This window comes from Ictalurus punctatus, chromosome 11 (assembly GCF_001660625.3).
Source record: "Ictalurus punctatus breed USDA103 chromosome 11, Coco_2.0, whole genome shotgun sequence".
Classification (NCBI taxonomy): domain Eukaryota; kingdom Metazoa; phylum Chordata; class Actinopteri; order Siluriformes; family Ictaluridae; genus Ictalurus; species Ictalurus punctatus.
The window spans coordinates 8,541,199-8,560,813 of NC_030426.2; the positions used below are offsets into that span (position 1 = coordinate 8,541,199).

Here is a 19,615-nt window from a genome sequence, read left to right on the forward strand (position 1 = left end):
ATGCATAATGATGCAATAATGCAGAAAACACTTCATCTGTTTCCATTAGTCCCATTATGAAGAATGAGCAAAAAGATTGCATTAAAAACAATATAATGAGTACAAAGGGAATGCATGAAATAAGTGTATTTGCTCTGTTGCTTTTTTGTGGTGAAGATTTTGTTCACCATTTCTCTAAAACAATCTCTCTTTTACAGCTGCACTGGTCTGAAAAGTCCCCAATGGGAATCCTGATACAAATCTAGCATATTAAATGGACCTAATCGATTTGTGTTGTGCTCAAGAGCTAGAGAACTTTAACTGTTCACTTAACATGTGAGATCATTTCATTGCATTTCAATGGGTGAAGAATTCATGAGTTCATTCGTTATCCAGTAGCTCCACCATGTGGCCATTGACTTTTTGAATGGGGCAAATATTTCCTGGATGTGGATCTTCATTTTCACATGAATCATACATATCTGCTTAGATAGAAGAGAAATATAGTTTTAGTTTAAGCACATAAGGGCCAGATGTGGCAATGACAAGTGCAAGTCCAATGGTAAACAGCCACATTTAAAGTTTTATCGTTTAGGACCTCAAAAATCTCTACTCCCACCTTTTATCAAAACCATCTTTTGATTCATTTTAATTTGCAGTTGTCACTGATTGTCACTTTCCCTTTCTTTCATTACGGCTATAGTTACCAATAATGAACTATCTATCTATCACAACCACAAAGTACAATGTACAGGTTTTATTGCGGTATTAACAATATAGTACAGAGGAGTTCGGTTCAAATTTGTGAAGGTCCAGTTTCATAAAATTCCTTGTTTACACAGGTCCAGATAAATGACATGACAATGTTTACCAGGTACCTTTTAATGCTTACAACCATTAGTGAAGAGTTCTTAGCTACTAATGAAAACAAATCAAGACACATCAAATATATTTTACAGCTATTGTATTATGAACATTCCTTTACAAACAAATCAGAACCTAATGTTGTGTTTAGGTTCATTTGAAGTGATTATGTTTTGTTTCAATTGGTGCTTCACATTGATACTTTTGACTAACACCACAAACAGATTAGACTAATCGCTTTTGAACCTGAAGTGAAGAATTAACACACATCTGTCCATTATTTTTGCAAGCATTCTGTTTTCATTGTCAGCTTTTCTGCAGCGTTCAGCCCTTTCTGTCCAAATGTCTCTAGAGCTGTAAATAACTTACACGATAAATAAATGCATGTGATTTGACAAGCTGAAATATAGTTTCTGCTGCTGAAGCAAGATGTTATGGTTACAGGAGGTTATGGTTGGTGAACAGCTGGATGTTCAATGTGGGCTTTATAGATAATTGAACTATTTTTGAGGGCAGGTCTGGCCTTTTAGGGTAGGATCTTATAGTGCTCTCATAGTGTTTTGACAGGCTTAGTTAATCATTGATAGTCAAGAGCAATGGTCAAGAAAATTGACATAAAATTAGACCATACCAAATGCACAGCCAGCACCTTTGTTCTGAAGCCAGACCTGCTAAGTATTAGATCCCTAACACCTATATGCGTATTGTAAACAAAACTGTAACTAATCAAAGATTAATATACTTTGTTAACAGAAAATTGGATTCGACTAAATGAGTGCGTGGCTTTAAAATGAGGATAGCCATCCTAGATACAGCTATATTCAATACCCTTGTCTAATTGGCACTTTGAGTAGAAAAGGCAGTAATAAAATATTCATCTTGATAATCCACGAGACCATCTGTGGGCACTTTTTAGATCTATATTGGACTCAGTAGGGGTAAATCTGAACATAACAGAACCTCATTATGATGGACACACCCTTGATTTATTAACTCTGAAATTATATCTGATGACTACCTCATTGCATTTCAAATTAGTCTTAGTCATAATATATGCACTTTGCCTCACTACTGTATCAAATGTTCAATCATATCAGCTACCATACCCAGCTTAATTAAAAATCTCCCATTATCATCAACTTTGATTGGGTTTTTCCCTCTGACTCCTCAGAACTTAAAGTGACTGATTGCTTAGAGTCAATGCTTCGCTTCATCCTAGATACAGTACTGTTGCCGCATCTGAAATGGGGAAAAAAAATTAGCACAAGTGGTGTCATTTTTTTTTTTTTTTTTTTAATGCTACAAACAGAGGTTAATATTGTAAACCAAATGTACTACAGGTCCACAAAAAAATAAAATACATTGAAATACATAAAGAAAATGTATAAATTCTCCTCAAAACTTCAATTGTATAAACAAAGTGTGAACATTGTCACATTTTTGCATCATGACGCATCATAATAGTTGAGAGACCAATATAACGTAGACTAATTTAACCTCATTAGTAGATGAGGACAATCAGTATCCTTTACCCCAATCCAACAGACTGAATTTAATTTAATTTTATTTAATTCGGAATGAAAAAATCACCATCTGTGGTATTAGAATTGATACACATTTTCTTTTACAAATACGATCAGAACCAGCCGAACCACTGTTAGGAATAGTAAACTCCTCCCTTATCACTGGCTAAATCTTTTTAGCTAGTAACCGCTAGTAACTGCTTTTTAGCTAAAACTGCAAGTACCTCTGATTAATAGTCACACTATGTTGGCTCCCAAATTTCTCACTGATTATAAAATATTGCTAATGACCTATGAAGTGCTCTTGCCTCACAGTACCTGAGGAAATATTTGGTCTATTATGAAGCACCATGCCTGCTTAGAAAGCTACAGCAGGAGACAGAACTTGAGGACCCTCAGCTATAGAATAGACTTCCAGTTTTGTTTGGGACTCAGATACTCTCAATATTTATGTCTTGTATGAAAGCCTATTTTTTAGTCAGGCATTTTGTTATATACTGTCTTATGTAAGGATGTAGATCGAGGGTTCATCTGCGTAGAATTATGGGATGTTTCATGCTGTGCTCCTTACAGTGATGGGAAAACTGTAGAACACATTAATTTTATTCCCAAGAACTGCTATGCAGAGTGCTGCAATAAACTGTGAGTAGACTTTCTTTATAACTTAATATCTTAAACTACTGTTAAACTTCAAAACTGACCTATTGTGTTCATTAGCTCCTTATTGCAAGATGTGGGCTCATTCTTCTCCTCAGTTTGTTCTGCATGCACATAACCCTCCCCAGTGGCAAACAAGCCAACAAGATCCAAAGTTACTCGAATAGGCAGACTTATCATTTTTATAATTTACCAAAATGAATGAACATCCCCCATGTTTATTACAAAATTACAGAAATGTGCATTAGCATCGAAACCACATTTCCACTGTAAGCAAGACTAGCCTAGCCGCACACATAAGCATAAATAATAAATATAAAAAAAAAAAAACATAGCTAATAACACAAATACTTCGCTCATTAACATTACATTCACTTGCAAAAAAATTCATTTAAAATACAGGATGATTCAGAAAATGTCAAAAGCTGAGAATGAGTCAAAACCGAGACCATAGCCAATGGAGCCGAGTCAAGACTGAGTATGACAGCGGGGCAAGACTCCAAGGCCAACCCCACACGTGACTGAGTCCGTGTCAAGACAGAGACAAATGTGTTAATTTACTGGTTCTAATATCTTTCTAACCTTGAAATTTCTCTTGAATTAACTAATGAATCTACTTTGCTGTTATCTTTCTGTACAAAACAGGGCATATTTGTGCCCTATTATTTTGAACATAAGAAGATTTTGAAACATATGACTTATTCGTGGAAATGATGTGTTAAAAAAGATTTAGTCTTCATAGGCTGACACCGAGAAAAATTTCACCTGAGTTTACGACTCCGCCGAGACCACTGATGTGTAGCATCAGTCTTGAATACCACAACACTAATTAAATGACAATACAGCACTGTAACACTGTAGTTGAAACACTGCAACATTATAGCACAAGGAGATGAAATGACTAATTACAGACTGTAAAATGCCACTTCATTGCTTTAAAATGTCTCCACTTATGCTCAAAAACGATAACACTACTCGTATGAAAGAAAAAAAAAAATTTCAAGAAACATTTTGTCAATAAGTGGTTACATTTTTCTTCACTCACCAGGATGCCTGAAAGATGACAGAAGGACAAGCGCAATCACCCTGAGGAGCTTTTCTCACATGTGGGACTAAGAGTTTTTTTTGTGGAATATTTTAAAGAGATGTTGATGTTTTCTGCATCAGTCAATCCATCTGGCAAAGACAAAGCTCATTTTAAGGTAGAAGTGTTCTTATCAGCATTTTGTTCTTAATGCCCATGTGATTCTTATTTATAACATCCCTTAATATTTTTTCAGCAATTTGATAAGAAGTGAGAATATTATTTCCTAAGCTGTCCATTTTCTTTCTTGTGTCAACAATTCACATACAATAGCAGTACTGACCAGTGCATTTTTTTTTTACATGCAAATGCTATAGTGATTTTGTATCGGGGATACAGTGTATTCATACATATCACATAGCATACTACACCAATGTCCTTAATATACCACTGCTGGCTGCTGTTGAGCTTGCTATGTTAGCAGGATCGCTTTGGCTAGAGCTGAATTTCCTCTGCTAACACCTCTTTTTCTGCTAGGCAAGTTTTTAACCATGATTCAGAGTCAAATCATGACCCAAGTGCTGTGGCCTAAACAAAGAAGTAACCATGGCGTCCTGGTCATTCTGAACCATCGCTGAACTGGCAGGAACTACAAGAAGATTTCAATGAATGATGGCCATGTGATAATTGTATTTATAGCAAATACGACATCATATGGTCACTGTGATTTGTGGACTAGAAGGTACAGTCCCCTCCGTAACTATTGGAATGGCAAGGCCAGTTCATTTGTTTTTGCTGCAAACTGAAGAGATTTGGGTTTGAGATCCAAAGATGAATATGAGAAGAGAGTTTAGAATTTCAGCTTTTATTTCATGGTATTTATATGTAGATGACTCACTAATCTTTATTGATGACGTAACTCGTGATGGTAGCAGCAGAATGAATTCAGATGTTTACAGGAACATTTTGTCTGCCAATTTAGTGAGAAATGCATCCAAATTCATCCGGAAGAACTTCATCATGCAGCAAGATAATGATCCAAAAACACACTGCCAACTCAACAAAGGACTTTTTCTCAGGGGAGAAAGTGGCAGGTTTTAGACTGGCCAAGTCAATCACCAGACCTTAACCCTATTGAGCAGCATGTCACCTCCTGAAGAGGAGACTGAAGGGAGAAACCCCCTAGAAACAAACAACAAGTGAAAGAAGCTGCAGTACAAACCAGGAAAAGCAACACAAAAGAACAAACTAACAATTTAGTGATGTCAGTGAGTCACAGACTTGATGCAGCTATTGCGAACAAGGGATATGAAACAAATATTACGTGGTATTTTAATTTATCCAAGACTTATCTGTTCCTATACTTTTGCTCACCTAAAAATTGGTTGGTCTGATACAAAAGGTTCTATGTTTTATGTTGTTTAACACATCTAGATTTAAATACCAGGAAAAAAAACCCCTGAAATCCTAAACACTCGTCCCCTATCCATCTTTTGATCTCAAAATCAAATGTCTTCGGTGTACAGCACAAACAAATAACTTGGGCTTGCCGTTCCAATAGTTTCAGAGGGTACTGTATCTAGGTGATTCTCACTGCCTTTGGTGGTTATCAGGTGATCATAAAACTACAGTTAGATACATAATTATGATTACGGAAGATGAATCCATGTTTCTGGGAGGGGAGGAAATTGGAAACTAAGGTGTAGGCAGGGAAACTCCACATGTTGAGATGGTAAGTGAGCTCAGAATCAAACCTCAAGTCCTAGAGCTTGTTGCACAAAAACTAGCCTTTTGGTTTATTTTTACAGCCATCTCAGGTATTATAAGGTTTTGCTTCTAGCATTACAGCACTGCTGTGAAAAAAAGACAGACTTCCACAGCCTGAAATTAATATCTGTGTGAACGAGAGCTACATGTTGTGGTGAAGATCATCTTCAAAGTACCAGAGCTGCCTCATTATCTCATTTTATCTACTTCACTATACATTTTGCTCAGTTTCTAGATATATGCATCTATGTAACTCCCCACGATCTAATGTGTATGAAGGTGTGCATCTATTCTAATACAATTCAACACGCAGTTCTGCTCTCTGCCCTATAGTATAGATCTCAAACCAGCTGTCATGTTGATAATTTAGTCTTGCAAGTTTAGCATGACCCTGGGTCAAGACTATTGTTAATTGAGTAGAACCGAGTGCCACAGTTGTGTCTAAACAACATATAGTGTGTGATATTAGGAAGCACTAAAAGTGTTAACACCAGCAGCAGTCAGGAGACTTGACTCCTTATACTGTCATAGGCCAAATTTGTAAATGTGTAAATGTAAACGTGTTTAGTTATGCAAAGTATGTATATCACACACCTTTGCAGGCTCAAGACCTGAATACAATTGAACACCTCCAGCACTATCAATTCATCCTACCACTACAGTTCCAGAGACTTGAAGCTGTTCTGGCGGCCCAACATCTTAAGGTACAATTTTATTGTCATGTCCAAAAGCACTCGTCAGCTAACAAAATTTACTAAAGTAGGTTAGTGTCCAACCCATTTTACACTAGAGGGTATTGAACACCCATAATATGCTTTGCTATCTGTTGGGAACAGGGAGCAGAGCATTATTTCAAAACAGTTACAGAAGCAAATGTTGACCATTGGTAACCACCAACCCATAAGGGTATTTGTTCTAAACTAACAGGTTTACCCAGAAGGCACTGGCACCAGGAGGGCCAGTTAAATGCAATTAATACAAATATTACAAGCATTAAGAGTAGCATTATGTATTAGCTTTTAGAATAAAACTCCATTGGTTACTCTGTAAGGCCTGCATAAAGGCCATAAACAAAGCAAAAATAAATAAGAATCAAAAAGTCACACAGTCAACACAATTATGAAAATAACATGACAGTGACTTTAAATCTTAATGTTCAATGCTACCTCTGAACAGTTTTATGTCTGCTTAATGTGTGGTAGTGATGCTGGGTTATTTGCTTTAGTGATTGACTACAATTCTAATAATATATTTGTTGTTACTTTAGGATTGAAAAAGCTATTAAGTGACTTTGATAGGTTCAGATTGTGCCACATTGTATAAAGGTCTACACATACACTACATGACCAAAGGGTTGTGTCCACTTGACCTTCACACACATGTGCCATAAAGATGGAAGCATGCAATTGATTAGAAGGTCTTTGTATGATGTAACAGTAAGTTTTCCCTTCACTGGAACTAAAAGGGCCCAACTCCTTGACCGCGCATGATCTTGGCAAGCATGACAATGTCACTGTGCACAGGGCAAGGTCCATGAGGATATGGTGTGCCAAGGTTGGAGTGGAAGAAGTCAAGTGGCCTGCACAGAGCCCTGACTTCACCCCCACTGTACACCTTTGGGATGAACTGGAATGCAGACTGTGCCCAACCTTACTAATGCTCTTGTGGCTAAATGAGCACAAATATCCACAGCCACGCTCCAGAATCTACATTTACATTTACATTTATTCACTTAGCAGACGCTTTTATCCAAAGCGACTTACAAATGAGAAAGATACAAGTAAAAATCTAATAGTAGGCCTTCTCAGAAGAGCAGAGGTTATAATAACAGTAAAGAGGGGGGTCTAAATCTGGTATAGGATGTGCATGTGGGTGTGATTTGTCAGGTGTCCACATACCTTTGGCCATATAGTGTGTGTGTGCGTGCATGTGTGTATGTATACACACACACACACACACACACACACACACACACACACACACACACACACACACACACACAGCTTTGCCAATGCTAAGTTAACATAAGAAGAGCTATGGCGATTTAGCAGGCGAATCATATACAGTACATTATAGGTGACATTCAGTGGTCCCTTTGATCTTCGGAACATTTTCTAACATGGTCCAAAAATTACTGCTGATAAATCACCGACACGTATACAAAGAAAAAAAATGAAACTCTTTCACTTGCACATTACTGCAGAACTTTGACTTTTTTTCTTGGTATGTTACTGTTACAACAGCAACTGAGCACAGTGTAGAAAAGCAAATACGGTGTCACTACAATAGTGTGCAATCAAATACATAATCAAGTAAATGATTAAATACACTCAAAATGAAATGTCAATAAAATTTCTTGTGTGAAGAACCAACACACAGAATGGAAATGGAATAATCCGACGAAACAGCGATTTACCAGAAATATTTGTTTTTATAGACAAAACAATTGTTCCTTTCTCGTTCATAAATACAGTACAACTTTAACTTTGGAAAGCAAACACTTTCCCTTCATTGAATAAAAAGTATATTACAAAAGATACAAGATACTGCTGAACTACACAAACATGACCAAAAACACAAAAATATTTTTTATAATAACAGTTGTGTTAATGCAGACCCACTCAATTAGGGACACAGGTATGGATTAGAAACTACACCCAGATTAACAAACGAACAGTTTAAACACTTCTGTCCAAATTAGGGCTCTTCCATGTGAATAACCAGTGACCACTGAGCTGGTGCATTCTGAGCTGGGCTCTGGGAAAGCAGTAATTTTATGAAACATCATTATTGTTGATGGGACGCCTGGTGAGTGTAAAAAAAAAATTAAATTAAATTAAATTAAATTAAAGTAAGTGACAGATGAATAATCACTGCAATATTTACCCTGTACTTGTTGCCATATAATAAGATTAGCTGCTGTTCATTCATCTCCCTCTCCAACCTCCATTTGCTCCAGGACGCCCTCCAAAACTTGTGCTTGCTTCCGCTTCTTAGGAGCATCTGGAAAAGAAACAAATGTATCAGCTCCAGTTTATTTCTCCATGTGGGTAATTTATCACAAATATTACTCTTATAATGTCATCATCATTATAAATAAAAGTGTAGTATAATATTAAAGGTATAACTAACAAATGTACTACATTATAATAATACACCTCTCGTATTAACTAATCCTGGTCCACATAAATGTACACTCACGTTGCACTTAATTAGGAATACTCATTCCTGCAAGTATCTAATCAGCCAATCGTGTGGCAGCAGTGCAAGGCATAAAAGCATGCAGAGACGGGCCAGCAGCTTCGGGTAATGTTCACATCAACCATCAGAATGGAGAAAAAATGTGTTCAGTAATTTTGACTGTGGCATAATTGTTGGTTCCAGATGGACTGGTTTGATTATTTATATCTGCTGATCTCCTGGGTTTTCCACACAACAGTCTCTAGAGTTTACTCAGAATGGTGCAATTTTTAAAAAAAAAAACAAAAAAACAAAACAAAACACCACACACACACAAAAAAAAACATCCAGTGAGCAGCAGTTCTGCAGACCGAAACGCCTTGTTGATGAGAGAGGTCAACGATGTATGGCCAGACTGATTCGAGGTGACAGAAAGGCTACAGTAACTCAAATAACTACTCTGTACAATAGTGGTGAGCAGAAAAGCATCTCAGAATGAGCAACACATCGAATCTTGAGACAGATGGTCAACAACAGCAGAAGACCACATCAGGTTCCACTTCTTTCAGCCAAGAACAGAAAGCTGAGGCTGCAGTGGGCACAGACTCACCAACACTGGACAGCTGAAGACTAGAAAAATGTAGCCTGGTCTGATGAATCTCGATGTCTGCTGAGGCTGGGTCAGAATTTCGCGCCAGCAGAATGAATCCATGGACCCAACCTGCCTTGTGTCAACAGTCCAGGTTGGTGGAGGTGGTGTAATGAAATGTTTTCTTGGCACACTTTGGGTCCATTAATACCAATCAATCATTGCGTGAATTCCAGTGTCTATTTGGATATTGTTGCTGACTATGTGCATCCCTTGGCCACCATTTTCCCATCTTCTAATGGCTACTTCCAGCATGATAATGCACCATGCCACAAAGCAAAAGTCGTCTTTTCATGAACATGACAATGAGTTCTTCACTGGCCTTCCCAGTCACCGGATATGAATCCAGTAGAACACATTGGGGATGTGACAGAACTGGAAATTTACAGCTTGAAAGTGCACCTGAAAAATCTGCAGGAATTGCGTGATGCAATCGTGTCAACATGGACCAGAATCTCAAAGGAATGTTTCCAACATCCCATGGAATCCATGCCATGAAGAAATGAGGCGGTTTAGAAAGCAAAGGAAGGCCCTACCCAGTATTGGTATAGTGTTCCTAATAAAGTGCTCAGTGAGAGTAAATACAGATTTACTTATTATAATAAATCAGTTCAGCAGAAGTCTGGTGGAGAAATTGTGTGGCCCTACCATGGAAATGTTGAGCTGTTTTTCTCCGCAGTTCTTCTACACTCTCCTCTGCATCGGCCCACTCCAGCACCAGCCTCCTACCGTACAGATGGGTGCTGTGACACAGCGCTGAGAACGCTTTCTAAAAGACAGGAGACAATTTTAATACATGCTTTTGGTTTCAGTCAGTCTGGATTCTTAATAAAAATGGAGTGACAATGTCTGAATAACAGCATGAGAGAGAGGGACAGAAACAGATACACTCACCTTGGCATCCTGCTTCGTGAGAAAGTCCACGAAAGCAAAGCCGCGGTGAGCTCCACCAACTCCTTTCTTTGGCAGCCGGACGGTCTTCAGCTCCCCAAACGTACTGGAGAAGAGAGATAGAAATTAATGCGCGATTATTAATCCTTTCCTAATTTAAACTGAGCCAATACTCTTATAAACATCATGTATTGTGACACGGTTCATATTTCCAAAAACATCATAGGAATAAAAAATTTTTTATGAATTACAAATTCATAACAAATTTTGTCTTGTCCCAAATATTATTCTGCAAGATTCATAGAAATGCTCTCACCAGAAAAGCTCTCTAAGCTCCTTGACTGTACTCTGGAAGGGGACATTTCGCACCAAGATCTTAGATGTTGTCTGTTTTTTAGCCGTCTGTTTCTTCCTGCTAGTGCGTGTCACACCTGACCTGAGATTAAAAAAAGAGACGCATATGGACAGATATATTAACTTTTAATGTGACAAGGCATGTTCACCTAGACGGATATAAATATCCTTTAGAGAATCTGAGCTAGAAGACTGAAATACGGTAATGGATCGCAGCTTGATTTCTCTTACTTTAATTCTCTTTCAGAAATTCTCAGCTCGAGCTGATGCCCATCGACCGTACAATGCTGCCGAGGAAAAGGAAACATTTTATTTTAGAAATGTCCTGATCTCATGCAGAAATAGGAAAACGCAGGACTGATGCTTGTTAAAAGTACACTTACCTGGAGCTGACGGATAGCTTTCTGGGCTGCTTTAGGAGTTTTGTATTGTATGAAACCATAGCCCATAGATGACAGTTTGCCTATAAGAGAGATCACATAGTAATTAATGATCTGGTCAGACATGCAGCTCAGAAAGGCTGCAAACAGGCAGCAATGTAAACACTAAAATGTGCAAATATGTCCTTCGTATGCAAATAAATAAATAAATAAATAAATCAAAGATTTCCCCAGAAGCATCATAGCTAAACGAATGTTAACTGTTAAATTAAAGAGCAAGAATCACAGTGAACACTCGCTCTACTAGATAAGATTATTATAACCTTATGATGCTTTTGAGCTAAGCTTTGTGAGCTCATTTGCAAAATATATGCAGTTATATTGGAATTCAAACAAAACTTCAAGGTGGTGCGATTCTGTTTAAGGTTTAGACTAAAAGGGAAAACATCTGATATTGTATATTACATACATCAGATGCTTGAGAAATCATTTTTAATAAAGCTTTAAAAAAAAAAAGAGAGAGCTTATGGGTGCGTATGGGCATACCTGATTTATCTCTTTTTTTGGATATAGAGCACATTTTCAACTCTCCACATTTGGAGAAGGTCTGTGAAACACACACACACAAATAAATTAGACTCATAAAATAACTCTGATCCTAATACATATGTGTGATAATACAATATATGTGATATACAACATATGTGATAATACAATAATCCCAGATCCTCGAGTGCCCATCTAGAGCTTCCACTAAAACTTCGGACACCTGACCATTTTGACCACATCTGCTCCTTTCAGCCCAACCCTTAACTTCGGTTCCTTAAACTCTGACCCCACCTCCTGTAGTGACTCCTCAGTGGTGCTGTAGTTCAGGTTCTTAACGAAGAGTGTTGAACCAGGCAGACTTTCCTCTTCTTCCTCATCTTCCTCATCATCCTCCTCCTCCTTCTCGTTTGCGTCCGTCTGCTGATCTGCCGCGTTTTTATTCACTGCTTCAAGTTCAGCTGAGTAAAGGGGGAAAAAGAATAAAAAGAATGAGGAATACAAACAACAAAAGCTGAAAACAACTCAGAATAGATATCACAACTATTCTAAAAACATCAGGCTTTTTTCTCCTTAAGTTTTACCTGCTTTGTGCTGCTCAGGAGGTGTCAAAAAGACAGCCATAGGAGCCCACTCTAAATACAAGGGAACATGCTGGAACTAGAATGAGACAAAGGTTAAAAATCAAGACAAGGACCGCTGAGAATTAAATTAAGCTGTAAAGCATACCGACCAATAAAACTAAAATACATTTTTTATTACTTTAGAGAGATGTATTTACCTTAGTATATGCGAGCCTGGTGAAGGCACGTTTGGCTTCAGTGGGCTCCAGAAATTCCACAATAGCGGTGAGGCCAGAAGGTGGCAGCAGAACCCTCCCCAAAGAGCCATGAGGAGAGAAAAGAGTCTCCAGCTCTTTTGCTTGTACTCCAGATGGCAAGTTCTTCACCAAGATCACAGAGTTACTCCTCTGGCCTGAAGCCTGGACATATTCATATACAAAACATTAGAAAAAAAAATGTATTAAAGTGCAAATAGGTTAAAAAGGCATACAAGCCACAAACATGCAAAACAAGAGCATCACTTAAGTTAACCATTAAGTGATTAACTTAAGTGATGCTTAAGTTGTACAGAATGTACACTCCAGTATTTAAAAGATTACTCAAGGTAATCTTAACCACTTAAGATTACCTTGAGTAATCTTTTAAATACTGGAGTGTACATTCTGTGTAGTACAGTAATATTCACAACTTTGTACCTGGCTGAAGGAGTCCAGAGACACACCATTGTCCAGCAGGAACTGTCTAGTTTCCTGAATGATCTGCGTCTCACCAAGTGCCATTCTCACAGCCAGACTGCCCTGTGACTCCTACACACACACACACACGGTTCATTTCACGAAAACAAGTTTTCCAATACACTTCAAATTGCTAGATGTGAATGTTACTGATGTTGTGGCTCACATGATCAAGGACTTTGCTTTTAGTCGTGTTGTATTTCTCAGCAATAGCATCAGCTACAGCACTCGTGCCCAGGAACAGCGTGTTCCAATTATGGGAGCTGTGTGAGACAAAGAATGCATCAAAAATGTAACAGCGGTGACCATAATGTTATTACTGCACATATAATCTGCAACACACAAGTGCAAGATTTTACAATTAAACCCACCACCATTTACATTGCTGACAGTGAGAATTTGCTATTAGTCAAAGAAAATGTGCGTTTTCATGCTGACCTGCCACTGGCTGCCTTATCCTTTGCATCCTTCTGCCTCTTATATGAAGAACTGCCTGGAGCATTGGGTTCCTGCTCTGGCTTCTCCTTCTTTATCCTGGAGGGTATGATGTGTAATATCCGGCCCTACAGAACAAATAGCACGGAAGCAAACCATTGTAAACCTGCAAAGGATAAAAAATTGTAAAAAATAAACACAATACAACTAAAAAAAGAAGCATATCTGCACCTGGAATATATGGCCGTCCAGCTGGGCTAAAGCACTCACAGCATTTTCTGGGATCATGTAGGTAACAAAGGCAAAGCCCTTGGGTTTCTTAGTCAGAGAGTCTATGGGAAAATTGAGCTCAGAGAGGTGACCTGCAGAGAAAACACACATCAGATCAAATTTAATACAGCATCGTTTTTAACCTAACTTCTGCTTACTGTATCTGGACTGCATGAGCAATTCAACAGTTGCCCTTCGGCTTCCTTCGTGATTAGGTTTAGAATAAACAGATTTGCAACTAAGCCCTGCAACGGACTGGCATCTAATCTAAGCTATACTCACTGTGCTCCCTTTGCTCCCAAAACCTTTACTCACACGCCCTTTTCTCTCAAAACCACTTCAATTCTTTGTGGCATGGATTCCCCAAGATGTTGGAAACATTCCTTTGAGATTCTGGTTCATGTTGACATGACTGCGTCATGCAATTTCTGAGATGCTGTTCTGCTCATCACAATTGTACAGCGTGATTATCTGAGTTACACCCCCCCCCAATGGTCTGACGGTTGATGTGAACATTACCCGAAGCTCTTGACCTGTATCTGCATGATTTTATGCATTGTACTGCTGCCACACGATTGGCTGATTAGATAATTGAATGAATTAATAGGTACGCAGCTGTTCCTAATAAAGTGTTCCGTGCGCGTATATTCTTGTCCCTTCGTCCAGCGTTCCTGTGATAGGCTCTGGATTCACTTGTGGCCCTGATCTGGATAAAGCATTTACTGAAAGGGAGTCAGATTCGCTGCTGTCATCACAGTCTTAAAATTCTTGTCTGTAGTAACTGAACTTTCACAACAGAGGTTGTAGATAGAGATTAGGTTGAAAAATGTTACACCTATACATTAAGAGGTGGGTGTTACATTAAAAATGAGATTATAATTGTTATTTATGTGTTCAATGCATGAAATGTTAGTCCACTCTGCAGTTGTTGTAGTCACGCAAAAATGGCATTGTTGATAGATAGCCCCTAAAATGATGCGGCTTATGGTACGACGTGTAAAATTCAGCCAGTCAATTAAGGATAATGACTATTTGTATTCACCCCAGTAAAATAAAAGCGGGGGGAAAAAGCCTACTTTTAACGCCAACTTTGATAATCCATCTCTAATTAACACAATGCATGATGTCTTATATGCAGCGTTTGCAGGAATTTCAAGGTTAGTTTGAGAATCATGGACTTTCATGGCATCCTTTTGTATTCATTTTGAAGGAGGTCCACATTTATGCTCACAAAAACATAGCATGCATGTTAATGGCATGAAGTCTCACCGTGCTTAGTGAAGAGCTCTTTCAACTCATCTTCTGTACACGTATAAGGCAGGTTCCTCACAAAGAGCCGTCCAGATTCTGCCACGTCCTCCTCTTCTTCATCGTCTTTCAGCTCAGAGACAAAGTTTTTCTCCTGTGGAGCTGCTCTCGTGGTCCTCTTGTCAGTGAAGTTCGTGGCTCGGAACACTTCAATATAGCGTCCACCTAAAAACAAAATACCATATCTATATCTCATATTTTATATATATATATATATATATATATATATCATATTATATATATATATATATATATATATCATATTATATATATATATATATATATATATATATATATATATATATATATATATATATATCAATCATATTATATATATATAATCTACACACACACACACAGAGAGACACTAGAGATGCACCAATACTATATTTCTCAGCCGATACCGAAAACCGATTATTCCGAGTGATATTGTCCGATACCGATAGTTCTGCCTTTTTTTTTTTAAATGAATAGTAATTAATTCCACAATTCTGAAGGAAATGCGAATAAAAACTTTATTCTCTCCATTTCAGCAAGCTGTTTCACAGTAACTGGTCTCATAAAGAGAAAACACATGACTCTAATTAACATTAACACACGAACTCAATTCTGAAGATTAAAGTAAGATTATTAACTTATTGAATGTTATTAATTCATATTAACATTGACTGAATTCTAAAAAACCTCCTGTTAGTGTCACATTCACTCTCCACTAATAAAAGCACTTCTACTTCATCACTGACATCAAACTGGTAAAATATAATATAAACTTTTTTATATATTAACATTAACTGGATATGAAATGTACTACTCTACAGATATATTTTTCTGTGCTCTCTCTCTCTCTCTCTCTCTCTCTATATATATATATATATATATATATATATACACACACACACACACACACACACACACTTTTTTGTCAACTCATCTTCATTTAAATCTTTCAACAGTGTACTGGCGCTTTAATTCAGCGTGAGCAGCTCGACAAAAATTGAATAAATTAGACTCAACGCAGAAACTCCCGCTTCACTGCTGCAGCGTCCGGTGTAAAATGTTAGCGGTGAAGAGATTACAAAAATTACAAACCACAGTTTTGTCATCATTCCAAACAAGAGACATCATCTTTACACCCTGGATGAAATCTATGTATTTTCCCACCCTCTTTGATTGACAGGATATAATTGGCCCTGATCATCGGATGTTTTTAAACTATTGGTCGATGGATGCAACTCTAATACACACACACACACTAACACACACATAGCATTGACCTCAAATTTTTTTTAAACATTTAAAGCTTCTTATTCAACACCATTTGTTGTGCAGAAATAAACCAACTAACTTACCCATATAATCTTTGTCGAGTTTCAGAGCTCTCTCCACCTCAGCTTCTGAATGCAGGTCCACATACACATTACCTAAACACAAAAAACTAAATCTTAATCACAGGCATACATCTGGTATACTGTTCTGAAACGCTGTGTGTGTGTCTGTCCAGGAATGCTCTTCCCTATCCTCCTTTAAGGAATTCTGAAAAAGCACTGTGTCTCTCAACATGAATGTCTTGTAACGTCTTGTTGTCTATCAGGGTTATCTTTAGTTCCTCTCTACTTGTAGCCTGCGTTACATCTGTCTTACGGGGCATTCACATTGCAACTACACAAGAAGTGTTTTCAATCAATTTCTTTGGAGATAAAAAAAAATCCTGTGCTGAGGGTTGAGGAAGCAAGAGTGGCAGCCAATCATATATTGTATGTGCTGTGCATCTCGTGAGTCGTGCCTTCAGAAAAACCCTGCCAAAGCAGAGTCGGTATCAGTATTCCATCCATCCATTTTCTGTGCCGTTTATCCTACACAGGGTCGAGGGGGAGCCTGTAGCCTATCCCAGAGGACAAGGTGTAGGACATCCAGGACGGAGTGCCACCCATCGCAAGGCACAATCGCACACCCATTCATACACTACAGACAATTTGGAAATGCCAATCAACCTACAATGCATTTCTTTGGACTGGGGGAGGAGACCTGAGTACCTGGAGGAAACTGCCGAAGCATGGGGAGAAAATACAAGCTCTGTGCACACAGGATGGAGGCGGGAATCGAACCCCTGGACCCGGCCCTGTATATTTATGGCCCAGTATATTTATAGCCCTAGAAAAAATTTTCAAAATCAAGCATCGGTTTAAACTTCTATTCTCAAATGCGTGCTGAACAGTAGAAATGCATCGACATGCAGATGTTGAGAAATTCACACAGCTAGGGGTACAGAGCTAGCCTACAACTCTGTATGCACTTCACTCGAAAGAACCTAAATCTGTTTGTTTTTCATCGACATATCCCACAGAGCAGCTACCAGGAGAGCAACAAAGCGATGATTTTCATTTGAAAGCGATGTGAATGTATCTTTATGCTTGTATTGCTTTTTGAAAGTATCTTCGTAAACCTTTGGACACTAAAAATATTCTATATAAAAAAATACGTGTTGCTATTCTGTTTATAGATCACGGTAGGCACATGGTGGGCTCTTACCAGAGTTACGGCCTTCTTTGTTCTTGGCAATACGGATGGCCACAGGCTTCAGCGGCAGCATAAACTCTCTCACTTGTTGCTACAGAAAACAAACACAAGAATTAATCTGAAACCTTTTACTGAACTCCCATTATCCTGCTGTTCATCTTTATTCAATCATTTCTATTATTATGTAACTACAGTGCAACTGAATGTAATTACGAGCGTGAGGATTGTAAGTCTTGACCCACTAACAGGGTTAACGAACATAATCGACTGGAGAATTGGTGCTTCAGTAGGTTTTAGATATTACCTCTTTAACGGTGAACGGCACACCTCGTAGTTTGACTGTGAATTCTGTAGCAGGTTCAAACTATGAGGGAAGAACAGTATAAAAAAGGAAATCCAAACATCTGGCACAGAATAATGTTCAGAAATGGTTCACAACGGTTCGAACAAACCTTGTTTTGCGGTGGTTTCTGGATGTCTTTATCGCCACTCTCATTTGCGCTGTCCATCTGTTGCATTGGACCCTCTTCTTCTTCTACGTCTTTTGCATTATCCTCCTTCACCAACTCTTCATCATCATCATCCTCTTTCTCATCCACCATGTCTGGTTTCTTCACCACTTTGGAGCGGAGGTAGTCCATATCTGACAGGCCTTCCTTCAGAGCCACCTTAGCAGAATCTATTCAATCAGGAGACATGAGAGATTATATTAGAATTTCAGTATATTCACCGTCATTATTAAACTGTGTGTCTAAATGTACCATCAAAGTTGTGGGAGATAAAGCCTTTCTTTTTTTCACGCAATGCAAATTTGATACATTTATATGCAGTCTGTCCTTTATGTACGAGAGAAATAAAGACACACCTTGCTCATCTTCATCCTCTGATGCACCCTGCTCCTCATCCTCACTCAGGTCCTCGGAGTCATCCGAGTCAAAGTTTAAATAGTCATCGCTGGCAGCTTTCTTTTCTTTCTTTTTTTCTATCTCTTTGCTCTTTTCCACTGTACCGGCTTCCACAGCGTCGTTAGCCCAAGTAGGCACCTGTGTGCGATTTTTGTGCACAGCCAAGAACTCTTGGAAGCCTTCATCATTTTTGAGCTGAGGATTGCAGAAAAAGCCAACATTTACAGAAAATAATGTCACAATAAACATCACAGTGTGCTAAATATTCAGGGTTTAACGAAGGTGTTGCCAATTAAAGATTATAATGAAACGGTGGAGTGAGCACAGTAAACACTCTTTATACCAGTTGATCACAAGTTTACAAAGCATTTGTAGGTCCGGACTGATTAACAGATTTATAGCTTGTGTTGTATCAGTCTCTGGTCACAACTACTCAAAACAGGCAGACTGTGCTACACTGCAACATTTCCAGTATACATTAGCATGGGACAATACTCAGGCCCTCTAAAAGCATGGAAGAGTTTCACATGACACTTTTTAAGACAAAACCTGCTTACAATTTCATTTTAAGTTTTTCTTCACTGGGAACATAAAACGTTACACTCCAATATTCGGAGTTAATGAAATTATACACACGAACACAAGCAAAATTGGAGACTGGTTACTGAATTTGATGTACAGAAAAGAATTGCGATGAAAAAATGGAAAAAATAACAAACAAACAAAAAACAACAACAAAAAACTTACTTCTCCAAGAACATCAAGAGGCTTTTTCTCTTTCTTTCCCTGCGACAAAAGGCACAATTAACTCTTTAAAATTAAATTTTGTGTCAGTTTGGGAAATTATCAAAGCTTAAGCAGCATTTTTCCTCATGTTCCACAAAGGTTCCTGTTTCACCTTGTTCTCATCTCTCTTTTCTCCTTCTGGCTTCTGTTCATCTTTTGTTCTGTCCAGCTGGCGGCTGTGCTTGCTCCAGGGTCTTGCTTTGTTGGGGTCTCCAAAATCTGTACAAAATTCCACCTTACAAACAAAACAAATGAAGATAGATCACCACGCTTCAGGTCCCAA

At 38.2% G+C, this 19,615-nt stretch overlaps 1 protein-coding gene across 3 annotated transcripts in view; it reads right to left on the bottom strand.

Annotated features, from left to right (window-relative positions):
* Positions 1 to 19,615, bottom strand: part of rbm19 (RNA binding motif protein 19) — a 33,362-nt gene that overhangs the window by 12,877 nt on the left and 870 nt on the right. Inside the window, exons 3-25 of one of the 3 annotated variants that reach the window (XM_017479578.3) lie at positions 19,445 to 19,567; positions 19,294 to 19,332; positions 18,507 to 18,741; positions 18,094 to 18,320; positions 17,946 to 18,005; positions 17,654 to 17,732; positions 16,474 to 16,545; positions 15,086 to 15,289; positions 13,778 to 13,908; positions 13,550 to 13,674; positions 13,278 to 13,374; positions 13,073 to 13,183; positions 12,596 to 12,796; positions 12,399 to 12,474; positions 12,109 to 12,275; positions 11,815 to 11,875; positions 11,272 to 11,351; positions 11,120 to 11,175; positions 10,851 to 10,970; positions 10,538 to 10,640; positions 10,292 to 10,412; positions 8,701 to 8,817; positions 8,226 to 8,571 (exon numbers count right to left, since the gene is read on the bottom strand). In XM_017479578.3, the coding sequence (XP_017335067.1) occupies positions 8,738 to 8,817; positions 10,292 to 10,412; positions 10,538 to 10,640; positions 10,851 to 10,970; positions 11,120 to 11,175; positions 11,272 to 11,351; positions 11,815 to 11,875; positions 12,109 to 12,275; positions 12,399 to 12,474; positions 12,596 to 12,796; positions 13,073 to 13,183; positions 13,278 to 13,374; positions 13,550 to 13,674; positions 13,778 to 13,908; positions 15,086 to 15,289; positions 16,474 to 16,545; positions 17,654 to 17,732; positions 17,946 to 18,005; positions 18,094 to 18,320; positions 18,507 to 18,741; positions 19,294 to 19,332; positions 19,445 to 19,567 (2,568 nt within the window). In that variant the 3' untranslated portion in view covers positions 8,226 to 8,571; positions 8,701 to 8,737. Of the gene's footprint in view, positions 1 to 8,225; positions 8,620 to 8,700; positions 8,818 to 10,291; positions 10,413 to 10,537; positions 10,641 to 10,850; positions 10,971 to 11,119; positions 11,176 to 11,271; positions 11,352 to 11,814; positions 11,876 to 12,108; positions 12,276 to 12,398; positions 12,475 to 12,595; positions 12,797 to 13,072; positions 13,184 to 13,277; positions 13,375 to 13,549; positions 13,675 to 13,777; positions 13,909 to 15,085; positions 15,290 to 16,473; positions 16,546 to 17,653; positions 17,733 to 17,945; positions 18,006 to 18,093; positions 18,321 to 18,506; positions 18,742 to 19,293; positions 19,333 to 19,444; positions 19,568 to 19,615 lie in introns of those variants that run through there. The other 2 variants (XM_017479577.3, XM_053683757.1) reach the window with 2 other exon arrangements.